At 37.6% G+C, this 22,056-nt stretch overlaps 1 protein-coding gene across 5 annotated transcripts in view; it reads right to left on the reverse strand.

Moving 5' to 3' along the window:
* Window positions 1-13,059: 13,059 nt before the first annotated feature.
* LOC129235450 (sodium/calcium exchanger 3-like) overlaps window positions 13,060-22,056 on the reverse strand; it is a 34,797-nt gene continuing 25,800 nt past the window's right edge. For all 5 annotated transcript variants that reach the window (XM_054869294.1, XM_054869292.1, XM_054869290.1 and 2 more), the window contains one exon: window positions 13,060-16,253. In XM_054869294.1, the coding sequence (XP_054725269.1) occupies window positions 13,060-15,012 (1,953 nt within the window). In that variant the 5' untranslated portion in view covers window positions 15,013-16,253. The remainder of the gene's footprint in view (window positions 16,254-22,056) is intronic.

Raw genomic sequence — 22,056 nt, forward strand, 5'->3', positions numbered from 1 at the left:
CTCGATCATACGAGAGACAACAGACATTGGCATGTTGCCCTTACTAAGGACACAGCGAAAGACAATTTAATTTATTCACTGAGTGTGCAAAAGTCCACGGCGACGAGACAACGAACAACAACAACAACGCTTCATTTTTGTATATACAAATGTGTGTGTGTGTAAAGCGAAAATAAAAGTTCCACATACACCGTCACGACGCAAACTCAATCAAAAGTGTATAAACTGAGCAAAATGCGAGTAGCTTTTTTTAATCCTTTTGCTCTGCCCAAAGGGGCAATAAAACAAAACAGTGATTTCATTGCAATCAACAGTTTGCCAATCAGACATAGCAAAGCGACAGTTGTTGCATAAAAAAGTAAACACACACACACACAAAAAAAAAATCAAAACAACAACACAAGTACTGCTTTGTGCTTTAGATGCGTTTGGGAATTTGTAGTCTGTAAACCAACAAAAAGTTCACAGTCACTGTTTATTCGTATGTTGCCTTTGACTGAGGCAAACGGCGTTGGCAACTCTTGAATTTATGAACCCCAGTAGGCAAAGGAGGAGTGAAGTGAGGGAAGCTGAAGAGGGAGGGGAGGAGAAGAGAGGAGGGAAACTTGGCTAACGCGCTAGGCGGTGATTAAATCTCTGTGACAAACGAAAATGGATAACGGCAATATATTTGATGTCAGAAAAGCGTTAGGGCGCATACGGCACAGAAACCGTTGATATGAGGACATACTCTAGGGCGCGGTAGTGCACATTTGAATTAGTAACTGACCACAGTTCGGTTGGTTGTTGGCGGTGTTGACATGAATAATTCATGCGAATATTACAAGCAGATGTACCATACATATATATTTATGCATACATGCGTATATATGTATGTATGTGTGTATGTATGTACATGTGTGTATGTATGTATATGCATAAGCAGAATAATCATCTATTTTGTGGTTTTGAAATGAATTGACTGCAAATGGAAGGCGCTTTATTAGAGTGTAAGAGGTGGAACCAACCGGGCGCCTAGGCAATGTGGAAGCAAATTTATAACGTCTTTATGCAGTGTAAATATTTTACAACCACAGAATTGTTTGGCATATTCTATATAGGTAATAAATTATAACTTCATTATATTATGAATTTGGGAATATTTATCTCTTTTGTGGTTTTGCAGGGAACCGTGGGGAGATTTATCATGGATTGGAATGCGAAAAATACGAGAAGAGATTGTGTTTTAATATTTGGTGAGTAAATTTGGCAAATATTTTTTTTAATTTTATAAAGGGTGTTCAAAAGCGGACTTAGATGTTGTTGTAAAATAAGAGATTTAAAAATTTAGATTTAACTATTTTTATTCAAAACATGGCTCTTAGCAATTATGTGGAAAATGACATCATTTAAATGTACACCAAGAGCAAGTCGACAGGCTTTAAAAACCGACATGGCTTAGAGACCGACTGCCACTTGTATTTACCTACATACCTGCCTACCATCACTATATTTAAAACGTCACTTAACAAAACCTTCAGCAGAATCTAAATAACAGGATGCTAATTTTTCTTAAGTTGTGCCAATTTCCGGATAATAAGACAAATGCAAAAAATTTATATCTGACAGTTTAAAAAATATGTGCATATTCGACCAAATTTTGCCACATTTTGCGATAAATGCATGGTTTTGCATATCCCAAAAATACGTAGATGTTTATAACTCGCTCCCACATTATCGCATTGAGTTCAGCATTCTCGATAAAAAAAAAACACCACACAAAAAGTAGTCTAGTGGAGTTAGATCGCATGATCTGGGTGGGCAGTTTATGCCACCATTATGTGAAATTAATCGACCCGGAAACTTAGATAGCAATAATGCAATACTTTCCCATTTCTGTGACTTGTGGCTTCATCCTGTTGAAAATAAAGAATCTTCTATGTCTATTTCTTCAAGCTATGGTCACAAAAAATCTTGCATCAGTTATCTATAGCCATGCCTATATATTTTTTATCGCCAAATTGATTTGGGAATTCTTCCTCTATCTTTAACAGTAACTATTTAATAGTTGACTACAATAAAATTCGATAGCTTTTCTCACCTTAAAAAGCGTTTTTTCAGCTATTTAATGTATACACATACAATAGCATACCTTCATGCCAAACATACAAAATGGGCGCACTTAGTAGATGAGAACCACTTTGTATGTACGCACCTGCTCACGGCTATCATTAAACTGGTATTATGGTGTTCACAGCTGTGTGAAAAGTCAATAATTCCATTTAGTATCCACATCAGATCGACTAGGTATGAGTTGCTCGTTGCCAAAAAGTTAGGTACTCACAAAAAACAGCTAAGTGCACAAATTCCACTATGAGTATAGTCGTTTTTACACAACAAAAAATTTGCGCTTTATGAAGTTTTAGAGGCAGTCTTGTCAGAGGAGTACTGATATCCATTGCCATGCACCTTTTAAAACTGAGTTTCTCTTCTCCTAAATAATTCAGTTTCGCCTTTGAACCCTTTCAAAAGAGATGTCCCAGGCAAATCAGTAGGATGTATTATTCCCAAGTAAATTTTTTGCTGAAGCAGTGGTGACCTTCTTTCGCTAAAGATGAGCTCTCTTATTATTTTTTTAAGCAGTTTAATGATCTCCGATGCATAGATATTACAACCCTGATGACGGATACAATTTTACTTCTTCTCATTTAATTTTAAAAGCTGAATCGTTTTGTAAGCCCCTAAATTGCCGTTATCGTGAGCTGCAGCTGCAATAATGAGGAAGAGGAAAAGCCCGTTAGACATTTTCTCTATTACTCTGTCGCGTGGCAGGCCACTTCAGACACTTTGGATCAATGGGCTTGCACTTAATACAAAATGATTTAACGAGAAGTATCAGATAAACTGCTACTGTGGTATGATAATGGATCGGCAATGGTCTAAGTAAGTTGATTTAGAGATCGACTGCCACTGTTACCTATGTACATACCTAAGTGCTTGGAACATAAAGTCGCCTTAGGGAGGGGTGTTGGTAGCCCTGAAAACCACCTGACTACTTAAACATTCAAAAAATTTAAAGATATGTATGTATTCCTCTGTTTGTGTTCGTTTCAAAGTAGGAACAGGCCTTTGAGTTGATTGATACATTGAAAAATTTATATAACGTGACAGCTAAGTTGAGCTTACAGCCAAATGATCTAAAACTTTCATGAGCTCAAAGGCTAAAGTATATACATAGGGATATGAAACTCTTAAGAGGTGCTCTATCACACCCAGCTCACTTAGATTGCGGATCACAAAGGCATGAGAAGAAACTGATAGATTAGGGAGGATACTCTACTACTATGATTTAAACCCTTCTTGGCAGTGAAACAACTCACCATCGAAGAAGAGCTCCGTAGAAGAAAGAAAAGGCTACGCTACCCAAACTGGCTCCACATTGCGGGATTACTTCTGGAAAAATTCTAGCTGAAAGGATATAACTTTTAATTATTTAAACACCACATAAACCTTCCAAACAACAAACTTACAATGTTTACTGGCATCACGGGTCATTGCAGATTGCGAGGTTATCTACACAGGCTGGAAATACCGTAACATTACTTATATTAGATTTACTACCCGACATCAGATACAGTAAAGCAGCAGGTGCGATACCAACTCAGGATGAAGACGAAAAATCTTGGTTCAGTATGACCAAAGTAAAATCAGATAAGTTCACTACAACCCAATGCTCTCCTAGATTTTAGCAGAGCGTTGAGGATAACAGGGCATATCAGATATTTAGGACGAAGAGCGTACCTCATATCAATTTCGATATACCTATCCGATGGTCATTCAGTATTCAGTAAATTTCCGTGTTTTTAGACTTTTTTATTTACCATTTTGGTTGAAGACAATGTCATTCTAAATGGGTGACTTCTACTCCAGACAAAATTAATGAAAATTTAAAATAGCTTATGCGCGATGGAGTGTCAAAAAAATCTATCCATTATGCTTGATCTTCCCTAATACTCATAGATGGATGTGTTTGCAATGCATTTACGAGTATACCAAAAGGGCAAACATTAGCTTGGACGAAGCTTTCTTGCTTACTCACATTAATCTAGAAGAGCTTTATCTCTTGAGTTACCCCTAGTAGATTTAACTTTTAAACATTTCTGTGGAACACTTTAACCCTCTAACTACCAATTTTAAAGAACTTTCGTTATGCATATTTCGAGAAAAGGTAAAAAAAAAATGCCCATTTAGGTGGGGGTAGATGTTAAAATTTACTCGTAAATCTAATCTACTATATAAGACCGAGGATAAAAATTATATTTCAAGTCGTATTGTAAGCATTATTTTTGATAAACTGCTCGCACTTTCGTCAAAAGTTTAAAAAATTTAGAACTCCGTAAAAAACTTCACACTCTTACAATTAGTGCGGTCTATTCCGGTGGTATTCTCCTTCATAATTATTAGCATTTGTTCGTGTTGAGTAATCAGTATTAGGCAGTGTATGTGTGTTCCTCAACCAGTTAAAAGATTCCCTCCTTCCAACATCGAACCGTCCATAAGAAGGTGTGAAACTTTTACATGCTGTTATGAAGCAAGGGTATTGAGCGGCTGTAGGTAGGCTAAGCTCATGGCGCTATAAGCTGCATTCAACTTGGTAACTTTGGGCTCAAATCACAGTAAATGGTCGACTAAAATGACAATCTCTTCCGAGAGTTGCCTTGGGCGGGTTATGTATTATATATTAAAAGATTTTTCTGGTTGCTAGAAGCTGTTGACAGTTATAATTTCGAGGTTGTAAAAGACTTCGTTTATTTGGGGACCAGCATTATCACCGATTACAATGTCAGCCTTGAAATCCAACGTAGAATCTCTCGTGCCAACAAGTGCTACTTTGGACTAAGTAGGCAACTGAGCAGTAAAGTCCTCTCTCGACGAACAAAACTAACACTCTACAAGACTCTCATCATGCCCGTCCTAACGTATGGCGCAGACGCTTGGACGATGACAACATTCGATGAAGCGACGCTTAGAGTGTTTGAGAGAAAGATTCTGCGCAAGATTTTTGGACCTTTGCACGTTGGCAACGGTGAATATCGCAGGCGATGGAACGATGAGCTGTATGAGCTTTACGACGACATAGACATAACGCAGCGTCATGTCGTCCGAATGGATGCAAACGCTCCGGCTTTGAAAGTATTCGATGCGGTACCAGCTGGTGGTAACAGAGGAAGAGGAAGGCCCCCTCTGCGTTGATAAGATCAGGTCGAGAAGGACTTGGCTTCACTTGGTGTGTCCAATTGGCGCCGGTTAGCACGATAAAGAAACGACTGGCGCGCTTTGTTAAACTCGGCCAAAATCACGTAAGCGGTTATCACGCCAATTAAGAAGAAGAAGCAGCAGTGAGCATTTATAATTTTATTTATCAAGAGTACATATAAGTCTTATTACATCGGATTACATTTTTTTAATTTTTTTAATTTTAAAATTTCAGTGTATAAAAGCGCTTAATATTACAAATTTCACAAATGCAAAACGCGCTAAGTATATTATTTTCCCCTAAAAATTTAATAGTGAAAATTTAATTTCACTTCGTAAACAATATTGCAGCTGCATTCGAATGCCGTTGGTGGTGGTTTTGGCTAACGGTGCGCTCGAAGCTTGACCGGGCGGTGAATGATAAGTGGGGAGGCATTCAGGCCGACAGTCAGACAGATGCAGCAATGGGGATGCACTCATGCGTTCGTACATACCTATTTACCAACATATCTACCTACATGCGCACACACTCATGCATACCTGGGAAGCCAATGTTTGAAGCGAGCGCAATTCCCCATTTTCCTCATTTGAATATTTTAGCTATCAGCGGCACTCTACGATATGGGCACTAAATATTCATATGTGTAGGAGGGTGTGTGTGTGCATTTTGTGAGAATTTGACTCGCGTGTATTTATTTGTGCTTTGCGCATATTATTTGTTTTAAGGTTTGTTGGTATAGCGCTCTTGTGCATAAAAAGTAAATAAATTTTAAAAATTAAATAAAAAGTCAAGAAACAAACAATGTGAAATATAATGGTTAAAATGGACAAAATATGAGGAAATCGGTAATTGGGGTGAAGCAGCCAAATATTGCTGACGGCTACGGCGCGCCAGTTACGGTAAAGACCAAGTTGTGGTACATTATGCGGCTGCTAACCAGCAGTGTTACATGGAAATCGCTTATTTGGAAAACGATAAAATTTGTTTTGTGCTCTAAATACGTATATACATACGAGTATACCTATGTGCCCCCCATGGCAATCTTTTTTGTATAAAGCCTAACTGAGCCTCACAATGAAAAAGTGCCGACTAAATACAAGTATAAGTATGGCTATTAATGTTCATAGTTGAGGGCATAAACAGGAGAAGAAATTGGTTGGTGCCATTTTCAAGAAGTTTCGCTTTGCTTATTACAAAATAAATCAAACATTTTCTAAAGAATTCGCCTATTGACCACATTGCCGCAATACTATTATATAAGACCGCTCAAATAATAGTTGGTAAACTTAGAACATAAGCATTTAAAGAGACAAATGTGTTATAAATTTTAAGTCCAGACATTTTTTATTTTTCTATCATGAACTCCGTGAAGGCAGAGTGCTATATGATATAAGTAAAATGCTCTTAGCAAGTACTGCAAAACAACCGAGTTTGGCACGCTCTTATTAAGGCTATCTGTAGTTCTTTGGATACATTAAATAGTTGCGATTAAGCAGAATGTCCTGAACATTTTCCATTGGGTTGAGGTCAGAAAAATATGATGGCTATTTAACACTCTCATCGCATTGGTTGCCATCCAATTTTTGGGATACTTAATCACGTGAATTACTGAAAAAGTAAAAATTACTGTTTCATTGTTTGAAACTAGAAAAGAAAGCAAACAACTTTGAGAAACTACCACATAATCAACAATATCTATTCGATTGGAGCTCAACAGAATCTCTAATGTTTCTGCTAATGAAATTGTTCTCCACGAATTAGCATTGACTTAAACGTTTCAGCAAATGTGCATATGTCGGCCACCGTATCCGTATTCGTTGGTGCGTGACTACCTTTCGGAAGTGACAAAGTACAAATCTCCGTGCATGAAACATCGACTGATACAAAAAGTGTTCTCTAATAGCGGTCGCCCCTCGGCAGACTATGGCAAACCTCCGAGTGTAATTCTGCTATGAAAAAGCTCCTCATAAAAAATATCTGTCGTTTGGAGTCGACTTGAAAGTGTAGGTCCCTCCATTTGTGGAACAACATCAAGACGCACGTCACAAATAGGAGGAGGAGCTTGGCCAAACACCCAAAAAGAGTGTACGTGCCAATTATATATGTAAATATATAGGTTACTATAGTAGCTTTCAGGCTGAACTAATGGCAATAATAAAGGCCGTGACACTGATGCAATATGATGCAATACCTGGAGATGAGATCTAGATTTTCACTGATAGCCAGGCGGCGATAAAATATTTCACAAAACAGTCGACAACCTCTAATGGATGAGTCATTTCACATGAATCATTTCACTGAAGGTAACTGCAGGGCCGATGAACTAGAGAGACTTGGCACCAAGTTGACTAATGAGTACACAGACAATGATATAGGCATATCGTTATACAGGCTACATATATTTGTGGAAGATGTAATAGGAGCGAATGAAAGATGGCTTAATGAAACCACATGCAGAATCGCCCGACAATTGTTGCTGACTTTCTTTGCTAACTTCACTGATTTCAGGTATAACAGAGCTCTGCCTAATAGGCAGACACATACAGAAGATGAGCGCGGAAAAAGATGACTGCTGTAGAAGCTGTATAGATGAGGAAGAGACGATGACCCACCTCCTGTGCCATTGTCCTGCTCCATCCAGACGTAGATTTAGCAAGTTAGGGAGATTTTTTAATGAATTTGAAGATCCTAGTACTGTGAAAATCAGGGACCTTCTAAAATTTTTGAAAAGTGTACAAGCCCATGATCTCCACAACATATGGTTCCAACCAGATGGCGTTACTTGCAATACATCTCGTGAAATAATATAGTAAATTTACTGCGTCGTCGTATCGGTGAACAATTTATCTCTTGTCTCGGACTAGTGGATTGGTCACCAAGATAGACTGATATCACATCTTTAGACTTTTATTCTTGGGGGTATGTAAAGTCTAAATCCTTTGTGGATAAACTAGCCCGATAGCGGCAATGGAAGCCAACATTACTAAAGTTATTCACGAGATATCGACCGAAGTCCTCCGGCGAAACAACAGAAAGCAGTTATACTGAGTTTTGCTTTATTCATTGGGCTCTACATATTTGTACTATGTATGAATTCGTAGTGAGGCCGGAATAGTACTGCTCATTATTATAAATTTCAAGTCTAAGCTTATTTGCAGGAATAAGTGAAAAATTCAATTTTAGTGATATAAGTGGGGAATACTACCAATTTTTGGGTGTTTTTAAAGGAAAAATGCTTATATCGTGATTTTTTTAACATATTTAAATATGTGAAATTTTGTGACAGTTTTTCTACTCTTTATAAGCGAGTAATACAGTACCACATTTATCGATCGCAAGCCATTTAATATTTCGAAGGGAGAAAATCCATAAAATATTTTGATACTTGGAACTTGGAAGCAATAATGAGGTGAAACACAAGAGCAATAAAATACAATTTAATTTTTTGCCAAACTAATGGAGACTGTGGAAAGTGTCTAGCTTTTCGCTCTCTGTCTCTCTCTCACTCTCGCTATGCTCCCTCCAATGATTCTATGCATCTTAAATGGGTTTTATTCATTTATTCAATGCGAGTGGAGGAGACCAATTCACGAATTGAACAAAACGTTCATAGCCGCATGTGAACAATTGCAAGTACATAAGGAGGTTTGTTTGTGACCTTTCCGCAAATGCCTTATGAGCACGTATGTATGTATGTGTGTGTGTACTTAAATGAATTCACGTAAAATTGTTAACGTTGCACAGCGAACTGAGCGCAGACGTAGTGCAAAACTCTACATACATGCATACATATGTACGTTCATACATGGCATACCATAGTGCATGCGAGCTGACCGCCAAACACCGTTCACCGTTGGTCGTCAATGCTGTAAATGGTAGCAAATATCATTCAAATGTGTTGCCCACCTGCTGACGTGAATTTCTTTGTTCTGTGGTCGTCCCCATGTGCAAGGCCATGGTGACAATGAGCAAGGCACAAGTTCTATGAGTATCCACCTCAACCACCTACAGTCAAAACCTACTTTGCCCACTTAGAGGCACTGCGGATATTGATTTCAAGACACAATTCTATTTCCCTCGACATGCGCGGAATTTTATGGTTTCGGCAAATGCATTGGTGGGGTAGTAGATATACATACATGCATACCTCCATATATATCACACATAAAGCATATCCACTTTTATAAATGTAGGTACACTCGTGTGTGTATATTTTGCTCTGAATACAGAAGTACTTTTGCATTCATAAAATTTATTATGGATCTGGTTGAATTGCACTGGATGCAGTTATTTTTTTATCTACATACATATAATATATCAAAAGTACATTTTAGTTGTTGCATAAGGTGGGGAATATCACGTTAATATTTCTTCTTTTTAGCTGTATAGCAAATATAAGTAACACAAATATTTAATGTTACATGCAAAGAGCTGATATGTCAGGCCACATTTTACCCCCGTGCTGCAAAAGCAACTTATAAAATATTTATCACTAGCTAATTTTATAACTCTTCCCTGTTTGTCATAAATAGTTCTTCCCTTATGATTAATTTCATTCATAGTTCATAGTGACACTGCAAAAAGCCACATTCAAGGATCCATTAATTTTGGTGAATGCATTCACTCCTTCTCATTTTTATAACCTTCACTCGAGGAGTCCTGTGGGTTCTCTAATGGTGCGCTTTCGTCTGTAAGCTGTCCTTTTGCGATTCAGCAAGTTTGAAAATGAGTTTTAACTGTAAAAATTGTATACACCTTTTTTGAAAAAAACTCTCCTTTTTATTCGATGAGTTTGGGGTGTAATTTAAATTTTGCTCAACAAATAAATTGCATTTAAAAACACAGAAAGCGTGAGCGGAGCAGCTGAAATATCTGTCTGAATTTACGGCATAACGTAGAATTTGCTAATGATATGTGAGATAAATTTTCATAGTGATCTAACAAATAATGAAATTAAAATGTGTCGTATTGAAAATTTAGACGCTAAAATGGAAATATTATATCTCTGTTATAAATTTGAGCTAGCAGCTGGAGCTCATTTGAACGCCAAAAAGTGGTAGAAGTTGGCAAGCGCTCTTAAAGGCATAAGTCATGGAAGAAAAACTGGTAGTAATCTTAGTGACACCCTGTAAATTTCAATAACTGTTACAATGAAGACAAGTGCGGATGTTATTTTTCAAAAATTTGTTCCTCTAAATGTTGACCATTACGTCGGTTACACTCTTGGAATCTGGCCTTCGTTCTGCCTACCCCTCGCTGGAAAAGTCATGTCAGGATGCCATTAACCTCGCGAAAGATGTTTTCTTTAAGTGTTGAAAAAATCGCTGGGTTTGTTTGGAGTTGCACTTTACTTTTAAGGTATCCCCACCGAAAAAAGTCTATAAGGTAAGTGAAACCATGTGAGTGTACAGAAGGAAGTAGGTTTGTTCTCTCATTACTGTTCACAAAATTATCATTCACAAAAATTGCAAATTGTTTGCCCGCGACGGTTCTCAAAAACTATGATCCAATTATTCCACTGTAGCGACGAGTCCAATATTTTCATTTGCTCTTGATGTCCGATTTGGCTCCGGACGTGGGCTGTTTGCCACAGAACTTGTTGGCCGGAAACTTCGCACCCATGAATGAATCAAATCCTCTTTTCATGTAAACATGAAATATTGTACACACAAACCATTGGCCTCTAAATACGCTTTGATTCACGTTGTTCATTGTTCCACTGCGATATCGTGACTAAATGACCCGCACGAATAATAAAGCTCAGTGGTTAGGGAGAAATTTGACATTTAAAACCTAATTCTGCTATTGGACACCTGTATATACTGTCATCTACTTGGCTGACTTTTCAATTGAAAGAAGTATGCACAACATTCCATTTCAAACCTATCTTAGGTGCCGTATTTTCGATGTGACTACCATCCATTAGGTCAGTGGAGACCAGGAAACCAGCATTTATGCCGCATTCTTCTGCTTCATTTGGCACATTGAACGGTATTGGGTATCGTCATGACTAGAACTCTCGGTAGACGGGTATATTTGGTTTATTACTCAACTGATGAAATGTTTGTGTTAAATTTTTGAGTTTTTGACTAATTTGAGCAGTACACAAAAATTTTCAACTTCATTGGCCATCATTTCTTTAGATTTTCAACTTAGCATCCTGGCACATTCAACAAGGTAGAAGTGGCAACCCAATCGAAATGTCTCATATCTGACTTTTATGCCAGCAAAATGTTAACAAACAAATAAGCCCTTTGTGAAGCATGCTCCATGTTTGTTAAAGCTCGAAATTATTTGAATTGAAAGTATCAGTAAACATGAAAATATTTAGAACTATCTCGAAATCAGCGTTATTTGAGTATTTATTACAATTTCGTAAAACACATACTCTTTAAAGAAAAAATTATATTCTAACTATTACGAAGCACTTTCCTCTATAAAACCGATATGGTAATTTTCTTAGTTTTATTCACTCATGGTTTTTGAGCATTTGATTTGTTATTCAAATATTTAATTCTTAAGTATATTCGACATTTCTTTTAAATATTGTTGAGAACTTAGCTAACACAATTAAGCTTCTCCATTAAATTTATAAAAAATTACTTGAATTTTTCATATTCTGTTGTAGCTTTTGTCATATCACCATTTGAAATTTGGTCTATAAATCTACAAGAAGAGAAGATGTTCTCTTCATGTTCGTCAATGGGTAATTTTCGTATAATAAGTCTGCTATGTATTGAAGCCGACACACAGCACACCGTCCGTAATTTTTTTCATTTCAATATAGTATTTAAAATCAGTCGCGCATTTCCCAATGAAATGAAAAAATTTAAATTACGAATTGTTAAGTGTTAAAAATTGTCATTTCATTCGCAGTTCAAAAGAGAGAAAACTGGAATTGTGCCTTGGTCAACATTGCATTTGTATAGTTTGTAAAACTAAAAAAAAAGAGTGGTGGTAAAAAGTCAAGACATAAAAGCAAGCATTGCTCAATTTACTGAAAAAAAGTCGATATAATTGAGCTCATGCTCGAAAATATTGGAGTATGCAGCATCGAACAGATTACTCGTGCGGGTACTCGTTGCTCATACGCCTGGGCTGCTCGAAATTTCTAAACAAAATCTATAGCTCTAGTCGTGACTTCTCAACACATCGCCTCTCAGTAGTTTGTGATAAACAGCATCAAAAATATTTCGGCTAAAATTAAAGCATGCAATGCTATTGAGCTCCAGCGAGGAAGCGATTTGTTCGAGAGCAATACGAGTTGAGTTGAGGCTGATATAACAACAAAGATACAGAAATATGTGCATTCGATGAGGTGTGGTTACCTAGTGATATAGTCCATTCTCTTTAAATCTAAATTTCAAAATTGCCGCTAATTTTTGTTAGTTGTTTTCCCTGATGGCGTTGGAAGTTTTCTCCATACAGAAAATATTTCGCGGATTTATTAAATGGAGAAAATACGCAACACTGGCAAGTAAAACAACATAGAAAGTCAACGGGATTTCCTAGCAACGCCAAGCTTTCACATTTTCATATTAAAACTTAATAGGCTATAAAATTGCATACCCACTTTTTTAATTTTGTTTTAATTGTTTGGAATTTTGATAGACATTTTTTATATTTTCATAAATAAAATTATTAACATTAAAACCAGATTGTCACACTGAAACTGATGTGAAATCTTCTGTTCTGTATATCATACCCTTTTGTAGTACATACATATGTATAGGAATTTTTATCTTATTACTTTAGCTTTTCTTCGTTTTATTTCCCTTCTATTTCTTAAAATATTGAATGGCAGTATTTTAAATTTGTTCTACTCACTCAGTTTCGTTATTTTCGAACACTAACTCTCCCTGCATTGGTTCGTAATCCTTGCCTGCCTTGCCAGTTCCATCTTCCGTCCAAAATGGTATTATTACCTTGCCTCGCGCACCCGAATAACGCTGCACCTTCAAGTCGAATGTGCCAACGGATTCCGCGAATTCATACGTCTTTTGATTAAAGGCAAAAATGCCCGCGTGATCGTCATCGAGTATCATGACAGTGGCCACTTTTGGTACTGCCAATATTGCCGGATCCGATGGATTATTCAAACGCACGTAAAAATGTTCATCTTGTTCGAACACGTCATCATCGATTACTTCGATTTTAAAACGTTGTTCATCGACACCCGGCGGAAAGGTGAGAACACCTTTCTTACCAATATAATCGCTACCCGCTTCGGCGGAACCGTCTTCCGTTTGATATTCAACCGTTGTATAACCGGAGAGATCACCACGGCGCTCCACGCGTAACTCAAATTCACCACAACTCTCCATGACAGTGTAGTGGCCGGGCGCGAAGCAGATGCGTACCGTCGTATCATCTTCTTCGCTGTCCACTTCGACGCGCTGCAGCTGTGCTTTTACTTCGTTTAGATCGGTAAGAGCACGCTCCTGCACTTTGCGCATTATATTGCCGCTGCCCATCATCTTACGTGTGGCTTGTATGCGGTAGAAAGCGCGCGATTTGGGGCCCCGATTTATCAATTGCTCCTGAGCCATCATTTCTAATTGCTCCAGATCGCTTTGTGGGTACTTCTTACGTAGTTCCTTCAGCGTTGAAATGTATTCACGTCGTGCGTCCTCGAACTCCCTCATTTCTTCGTTCTCTGCTAGTTCCTTGATGCTTTCGTGACGATTCATCTCGAGTGCGGCATCGCCCTCGGCGCTCACAATAACGCCCCGCTTATTCATGCGATAATTCTTGTCAAGATATTTATAAATCAACAAACGTCTGTCGGCTATATAAGCTGTCAGCACGGTAGTGGGGAAGAATATGAATGTCAATAGACCCTCCCATACTTCAACGCGACCTGGCGAAATTTGCGCCAATATCAAATATAGCCAAACGTAGGCGAACAACGACCAAGCGGCTGTTACAATGAATACCCGCAAATGTTTAATTTTGCGCACTTGCCCATTCGGTATAACCGCAATACAAAGGGCGATAATCACAAATAGATTATAAGCGGCTGAGCCGACTATTGTGCCCGGACCTAAATCGCCCGCCTCAAACCCCTTTTGAAACATTTCAATAACGGACAGAAGTATCTCTGGCGCACTGGAGCCCAACGCCATCAGCGTCAAATTAGCAACAGTCTCATTCCAGACTCGCACCACGACCACCTGTGTCTCGCCGCCTTTTTTCTTAATAACCACCTCCTTCTCCTTGGACGTGATCACTTCAATCGCCGCCATAAAACGATCTGATACAATTGAAACGCCAATGAACAAATACGTCATCGCTAAGAAGTACACAAGGCCCCGCGCAACGCGATCACCGGTACTCACATTGTCAATTGGCATCCAAACTTTAAGCAACAAACCATCTTTGCATTGCAATGAGCTACCACTGTGTTGTGGCAAGGCGGTGACATTATCACCTTCTATTGAAGTAACCTCCGACCCATTAACACTACCAACATCATCATTTTCGCTACCGCCATCATCATTTTGAATATCATTCCGAGTGTTTCTGTCACCACTACCGACACCGCCGGCTTCAGCTACAGCATTCACGTCCGATTTTAGCGCCACTTCGTCCGTATTACGAGTCACTTTATCATCTGGTTTGTTGTCAACGGCCATCAAATCATTTGTGGTACCGTTGTTGGGCGTCTCAGCGCCTTGTACAAGTCTGAGCGTTGTTGTGCACACCAAGAGCAGACAGAATATCGCGATCAGCGTACGATCGCGACTCCGTTTTCTACTAACAAATGTGGAGCCCATCTTGAATAGTATTATCTCTGTTGCTTTCTCTTCAACGCAAGTAAGGTTTTCTTCTTATGGCCCTTTATGCGACGGCGGACTTTGCTATGCGGCCTAGAGCAACGCGCTTTAAAGTAAAGTAATTCGTAAGTCTCTTGCAGTTGTGGCAACAACACCAACTAAGCCGCCGGCGTTTTTGCTGGACGCGTATGGATTAGGCTCTTTCCTTACCGTTTATTTTGATAGCTCTGGTGTGGCTCGTAAGTTGGACGGTTATTACGGGCGTCACAAGTGTGTGAGTATGTGTGAGTGCAGTTAGGCGTGTCGGTAATTGGGTACAATATGCGGTGTTCTGCTTGTCACTCAAACGCTGGAGTTAATAAGTGCGGTGCTACTCCTAAATTAGTATTGAGCTTTGGAAGCTGAAGCAGTGTAGTGTGACGGCGAAATATTTTACAATCCGATGTTGTTTTGTTTGCTGTATATAGTTTGATATTCGCTGCGATTCTGTGCTTTTAAAATGCCTTTCAGCTTTTTATTGAATTGCAATGCTGCGAGTGGAGCAATGAAAGTGTACCCTTTGATGAATTTTTGCCCCCTTAGTTGCGTGTTTATTAATTTTTTTTTAATATCTGTAAATGTTGAGGTCTCTACTAGGAAGCACGTGCTTTGCTATTTCTACATATTTTTGCATACTAGGCTCAAATTTGACGTTTACTTTTAATTTCTTAATTACTGTTTACTATGAATTTATCTATGCATTTACATATATGTAGATGAGTGGACTAATTAAATGGTGATAGATTGATTTTTTGAGTTTCGCTTTCAAAAGTGCTGCTACTTAACAATAATTTGTTGTCTAATCAAGCGTTTGCGCCTCACCGGTTGCAGCTGATCAGCTTCTACTGTGCGAGTTGTGGTGCACTAAACTAGGAAGCGGCATGTTTTTGTTGTTATTGTATAATTATTTCGCTACTGCTTCTCATGCAGTTACGTTGTTGTGAAACGGTTTTTTTTTTGTTTTTTTTTTTGATGATTTGATAAAGTGAAAAGACTATTTTATAATGAATAGAATTTGGAACAAAAAAGATTTTTTTGCGGACAGGATTCGATTGCTTAGAGTGGTTTACACGATTTATTACATTGGCTCATTTGTTCTCTACTTCTTTACGCGATCGGGGTTTTATTATTTTGGAAAAATGGCACAATTCAAGGAAACATCGTAGTTGAGAGTTGCAGTTGGAAGCTTGGTTTGTGGCGTTCTAAAAGAAAAAAGTAGAGCAGTTTTCAAATAATTAGTAACAATATTTATTTTATAATATTTATATCAAAATTTGTGTGTTTATGTTTATTAAGTGAATAGATGTTACCGGCGTCACAACTCACAAAACGTTTTTTAAATAGTATAGCACAACCTGCATCAGAACCATTTCTGTTTAACAAAAATTAACTACATTTAACTACATTTGTTTATACATATAAGGTGGCGCAAAAAGAATCATCCATTCAGTTTTGAATGGCTGTTTTTACTAAATAAAAAATAAAAAAAGTGATGCAAATCTTTAAACGGTCTAGTCCACAAGTGTCAAATATGATTGAATTATAATTCTTCCGATGGGGTGATTAATTTTGCTCCACCTTGTATATCTCGTATATCCCTAAACAACAAGATTTCAGACCTTCCTTTTTTCGCTTGTCTATATAAAGACACTTTCTTCCAAAGCTCAATGCAAAAAATGTTTATCTAAGAAAAATTTCTCTTAGTATATTCCTAAACAATAAGAATTCAAGCCTAGTTTATGTAAACCTACTTTCTTGCGAAGTCCTTTGCTGCGCTTCCAGATGAAAAATTTTAAATTTAATCTTAATGTTATTGCATAAATAATCAGTATAATTTTCTTAAATATAAATAGTTTCTTAGCACTACTGCGGTCAAAATTTAGGAACCAAGTAAGAATTGGTAAATCATTCCTCGTCTGACTGCGCCTTTAGGCTTCTTTTGCTTCAGAGGTATGTAGGGTATCAAATTTGGTTAAGTGGCGAATTTACTTAAAAAAATAAAAAACCATGGTTGAAAACACAGTTAAATGGGTTAAACGCTTGGCAGAAAACTTAAAATTACAATGAAAAGTGAGTTAGATATTGATGTTGCCCCATCAGCTATTCCCAAAAGTGCTTATTAGGGAAAACCTCATGCCTCGAAACCCTCGAAATGTGCCTATGTTATCAGAAAGGAACGTGCAGCAAGGACTAAAGTTTGCTGAAGAACTTGTGTGTTTGCATAAAGTGAAATGGCGTAACATTTGTCAGTTTCCGCCTGCCAAAACCTAATTGATTCCGTGTTGAAACGATATGGTTCAGTTTTAAGCAACCGAGGATACTCAACAAAGTACTAAACAATTTAAAACTAAATGCAAATGAATGCAGACTATTTTTTTCTCTGATATTGTTATTTTTTTTATTAAAATAAGAAGTGTCCTAATTTTTTCACATGCAAAAATCCCAAATTAAATTGCAAAAGAAAATAAATTACAACAGTTTGGTAAATCTGGGTAAAACAAGACCAGAATCTAATTTTTTTTTTAATTTGTTCGCATTGAATTAGATAATGTAGGACACAAATGGAAAACAATCGGTTGAAATTTCTACAGATTGATATGCGTGAGGCTCAGCTTACAGTTGTGTAGCGAAGTTGACGATTTTTCGCTTTTTTCTTTATATCTTAGCTACTTGTGCCTTTCGTTATGTAATATAAATATTCATAATTATGGGGTCCCAGTGGTCTGCAGCTCGAAAATTTACGGAATTTTTAGGAATTGTTTTTTATAATAAAAAAATTAAAAAGATATTCACATTTTTTAGGATTTTCATTTAACTTCTTTTACATACTGAAATGAAGAAAAAAATTTGTTTTTCATTTTAATAATTTTAAAAATGGCGTTGAAGTTGACCCTCCCAAAAAATTGAACGGTGTTTTTATCTAAAACACAAAAATCAAAAAAAGCTATGTCCCGTACTAGAATCAAAAAAAAGTTTTTTTTTTTGACAAAATGGTGCGGATTTGAATTTGACGCTGTAAAAATCGGTTTTTTTTCAGTTTTTTTTATAAAAAATACGGAATAATTGAAATAATAATATGATTCGAATACGGGCGATAGCCATTCATGTTGTGAACAACATATTAAAAATTCAGACGATTCGGTGAGAAGGTTTTTTTTTTAATTAATGAGTTTAAAGTTTTAGTGATATAAGCGCGCGGACCGCTCTCTATCTAGTTAATGGACTGTAGAAACTATAATATTGGGAATTTCTGCATCTTAAGATACTATACTTTCGAAATATCGAAAAAAGACAAAATCAATTTTTTTAAATTTTTCGGGTCCCCTTATATTAATTTATATTTCTTATAAATATTACATCAATTATATTTATAATACAAAAATATAGTAATAAAATAATATGTTGAGGAACTCAAAGATTTACCCAAAGATCAGCCATCATTGTGGAGAAGTAAGATCGACTAATATAAAGACCGAAATGTAAAATTAAAGTCCTGGCAAATTGTATCCTTCTTCTTCTTAATTGGCGCGATAACCGCTTACGCGACTTTGGCCGAGTTTAACAAAGCGCGCCAGTCGTTTCTTTATCGTGCTAACCGGCGCCAATTGGACACACCAAGTGAAGCCAAGTCCTTTTCCACCTGATCTTTCCAACGCAGAGGGGACCTTACCTTTCCTCTGTTACCAACAGCTGGTACCGCATCGAATACTTTCAAAGCCGGAGCGTTTGCATCCATTCGGACGACATGACCCAGCCAACGTAGTCTCTGGATCTTTATTCGCTGTGCTATGTCTATGTCGTCGTAAAGCTCATACAGCTCATCGTTCCATCGCCTGCGATATTCGCCGTTGCCAACGTGCAAAGGTCCAAAAATCTTACGAAGAATCTTTCTCACAAACACTCCAAGCGTATGTAGTAAGTAAAAATCTAGGAATTTTTTTTGTTCTAGGTGCTCGAAGTTTAAAAAAAAGTTTTATATTCGTAATTTGATTTAAAGGGGTTTCCAATAACTGGTGTTATTTTGAATAGGATTGCGCTATCGATTTTTGTGGCCGGAATTGGATAGTATTGGTCTGGACAACGTTTATTTTCAGCAAGACGGCGCTACGTGCCAAACAAGCAACGAAACCATTGATCTTTTACGGGAAAAGTTTCCGGAACGTGTTATCCCTCGAAAAGGTGATCACAATTGGCCACCGAGATCTTGTGGTTTAACACCTTGTGACTTTTTTTCTTTGGGCCCACGTGAAAGAGAAGGTCTACGCCAACAGCCCAGGGTTGATTCAAGACCTCGAAGATGGAATTCGTGAGGCTATCGAGGGCATAGGGCAGCCACTTTGCAATTCGGTTATGGGAAATTTCATGAAAAGGATATTGTCCTATAAGCGTGGTCGTCGTGGTCATTTGCCTGATGTTATTTTCCACTATTAACGGCATCCCTTCCTCTTTATATTGAAATAAACATCGGATCATTTATATTAAAAAATAGCATTTCTCTTTGAATATCAAAATAACACCTCTGTTTGGAAAACCCTTTATATTTAGCATGTAGAGTATTGTTAAACCTTCAAATATATAATTAAATATAACTTCTATAAATTAATCATTTATCACTAGTTTTGAACAACTTTTCTACTAAATAAAGAAAAAGAGATTTTGAGTGATAGAAATCTTTATTTTCACCTTTACCCACTCTTTTGCTTGTCTGTTTGTATTGTGCACTCCAGTGGTCTAGTTCAGAAGTGGCAAATAAGGTTGTCGTATGACGCCATTTGCAAAAATTATAAATCTGCCGATAGGGTAATAAGTTTTGCGCTACCTTGTATCTTGAGCACTGTGGCAGTTAGCGGCGCAATTTTCCGCGAAAATTTTTGTTAATAGTGAATTAATATCGTTTTCTTGAATATGTCTCAAATTGGAATATAAATACATTTTTTGGAATATTTTGACTACAGTACGAACTAAATATACATATGTATTTCTTCTTAACATGAATCCCATCCACCCATGAATACAATGTTTTGTAACCTTTCGATCGTAGCGTCACCAGAGAGTCCATTTTTTTGGAAAACGTTTTTTGTACTAGGTAGTTAAGTACCGCTGCCGAAGAAGAAATCGGATTCCGGCGAGCCCGAAAAAATAGTTGGTATAACGAGGAAAGTCATGCTGCCGCAGAAAGAAAATATGCTGCCTATAGAGCCACGCTGCAATCGGCCAGAAAATTCGGCGGCTTACAGAAGGTTTCAAGACCGGGGAGTTTTCCTGTGAGAACAAAGACGGCGATCTGGTGGCTGATATCCAGAGCATACATAAGTTATGGAGGGAACACTTCTCAAACCTGTTAAAAAGCGACAGCTGCGCATGTCACGGCTTTAGACCTGGAAAGTCTACCATCGATCAAATATTCACAATACGCCAAATCTTGGAAAATACCCATGAAAGGAGAATCGACACACACCATCTTTTCGTCGACTTCAAAGTTGCATTCGACAGTACGAAAAGGAGTTTCCTGTATGCCGCGATGTTTGAATTTTGTATTCCCACAAAACTATTACGGCTATGCAAGATGACGTTGCTCAACACCAGCAGCGCCGTCAGAATTGGGAAGGACCTCTCCGAGCCTTTTGATACCAAATGAGGTTTCAGACAGGGTGACTCGCTGTCGTGAGACTTCTTTAACCAGTAGAGAGGATCGTACAAGCCGCAGAACTTAATCGCTCAGGCACAATTTTTTATAAGAGCGTACAATTGTTGGTGTATTCCGATGATATTGACATCATCGGCCTTAACCATCGCGCTATTAGTTCTGCCTTCTCCAAACTGGATAAAGAGGCAAAGCAAATGGGTCTGGTGGTGAACGAGGACAAAACGAAGTACCTCCTCACTGTTGACAGTTAAGATTTCGAGGTTGTAAAAGACTTCGTATATTTTGGAACCAGCATTAAAACCGATAACAATATCAACCTTGAAATCTAACGTAGAATCTCTCTTGCCAACAAGTGCTACTTTGGACTAAGTAGGCAATTGAATAGTAAAGTCCTCTCTCGACGAACAAAACTAACACTCTACAAGACTCTCATCATGCCCGTCGGCGCAGAAGCGTGGGCGATGACAACATCCCATGAAGCGACGCTTGGAGTGTTTGGGAGAAAGATTCTGCGCAAGATTTTTGGTCCTTTGCACGTCGGCAACGGCGAACATCGCAGGCGATGAAACGATGAGCTGTATGAGCTTTACGACGACATTGACATAGTGCAGCGGCTACGCTGGCTGGGTCGAGAAAGAAACGACTGGCGCGCTAAAATAAACGACGATAAATGGATCATCTCTTGGCGGATCAAAATATGACTTTTTGCATTCGTTCTTGTATTCTCAGTACAATTCAAATTCGACTGAAATTTTGAAAATAATTTCGTAGCTATTGAAAATTTACAATTACAAAAGTTTAGAGCAGTTTCTAACTTACTAAGAGTATTTCCGAACCTGAAAGATTTTTTAAAATTTTAAATTTTCTCTTTAAATAATTTTGTATTAAATTTTGAGAGTTTATACGTAACTCAACAACTCGCAGATGTTTGTCTTTCGTCTAAATATGTAAATACATGTTCTTCTTCTTCTTCTGGGCCTGCGTATCCATGGTGGAAGTTGGCAATCATATACCAATTTTATTTTGATCTTAGCCGGACAGTTGTCAGGTCATATCATTAATGACATCATTAAGTTTGTGTCCGTTTCTCGCTGCCTCTATTAGTTCGCCTACTTAAATAGTACAAGGAAAGAACGTATGTCAACTTCTACAAAAGTCATTATGGGGGTCACATAGCCGTTTATTCGCACACAAAACGATTCTAGTTTCCGGCCTATAACACATTCTCTCCTTATATTGATTGCAACTCAAGAGCGTCAATTATGATTACTTAATTATTGTAATACAATGAAAATCTAAACAAAAATTAAAAAAAGAAACAGCAAAAAAACTGCAAGCAGATGGAATTTGTATAGGCA

This window comes from Anastrepha obliqua, chromosome 1, assembly GCF_027943255.1.
Source record: "Anastrepha obliqua isolate idAnaObli1 chromosome 1, idAnaObli1_1.0, whole genome shotgun sequence".
Taxonomy (NCBI): Eukaryota; Metazoa; Arthropoda; class Insecta; order Diptera; family Tephritidae; genus Anastrepha; species Anastrepha obliqua.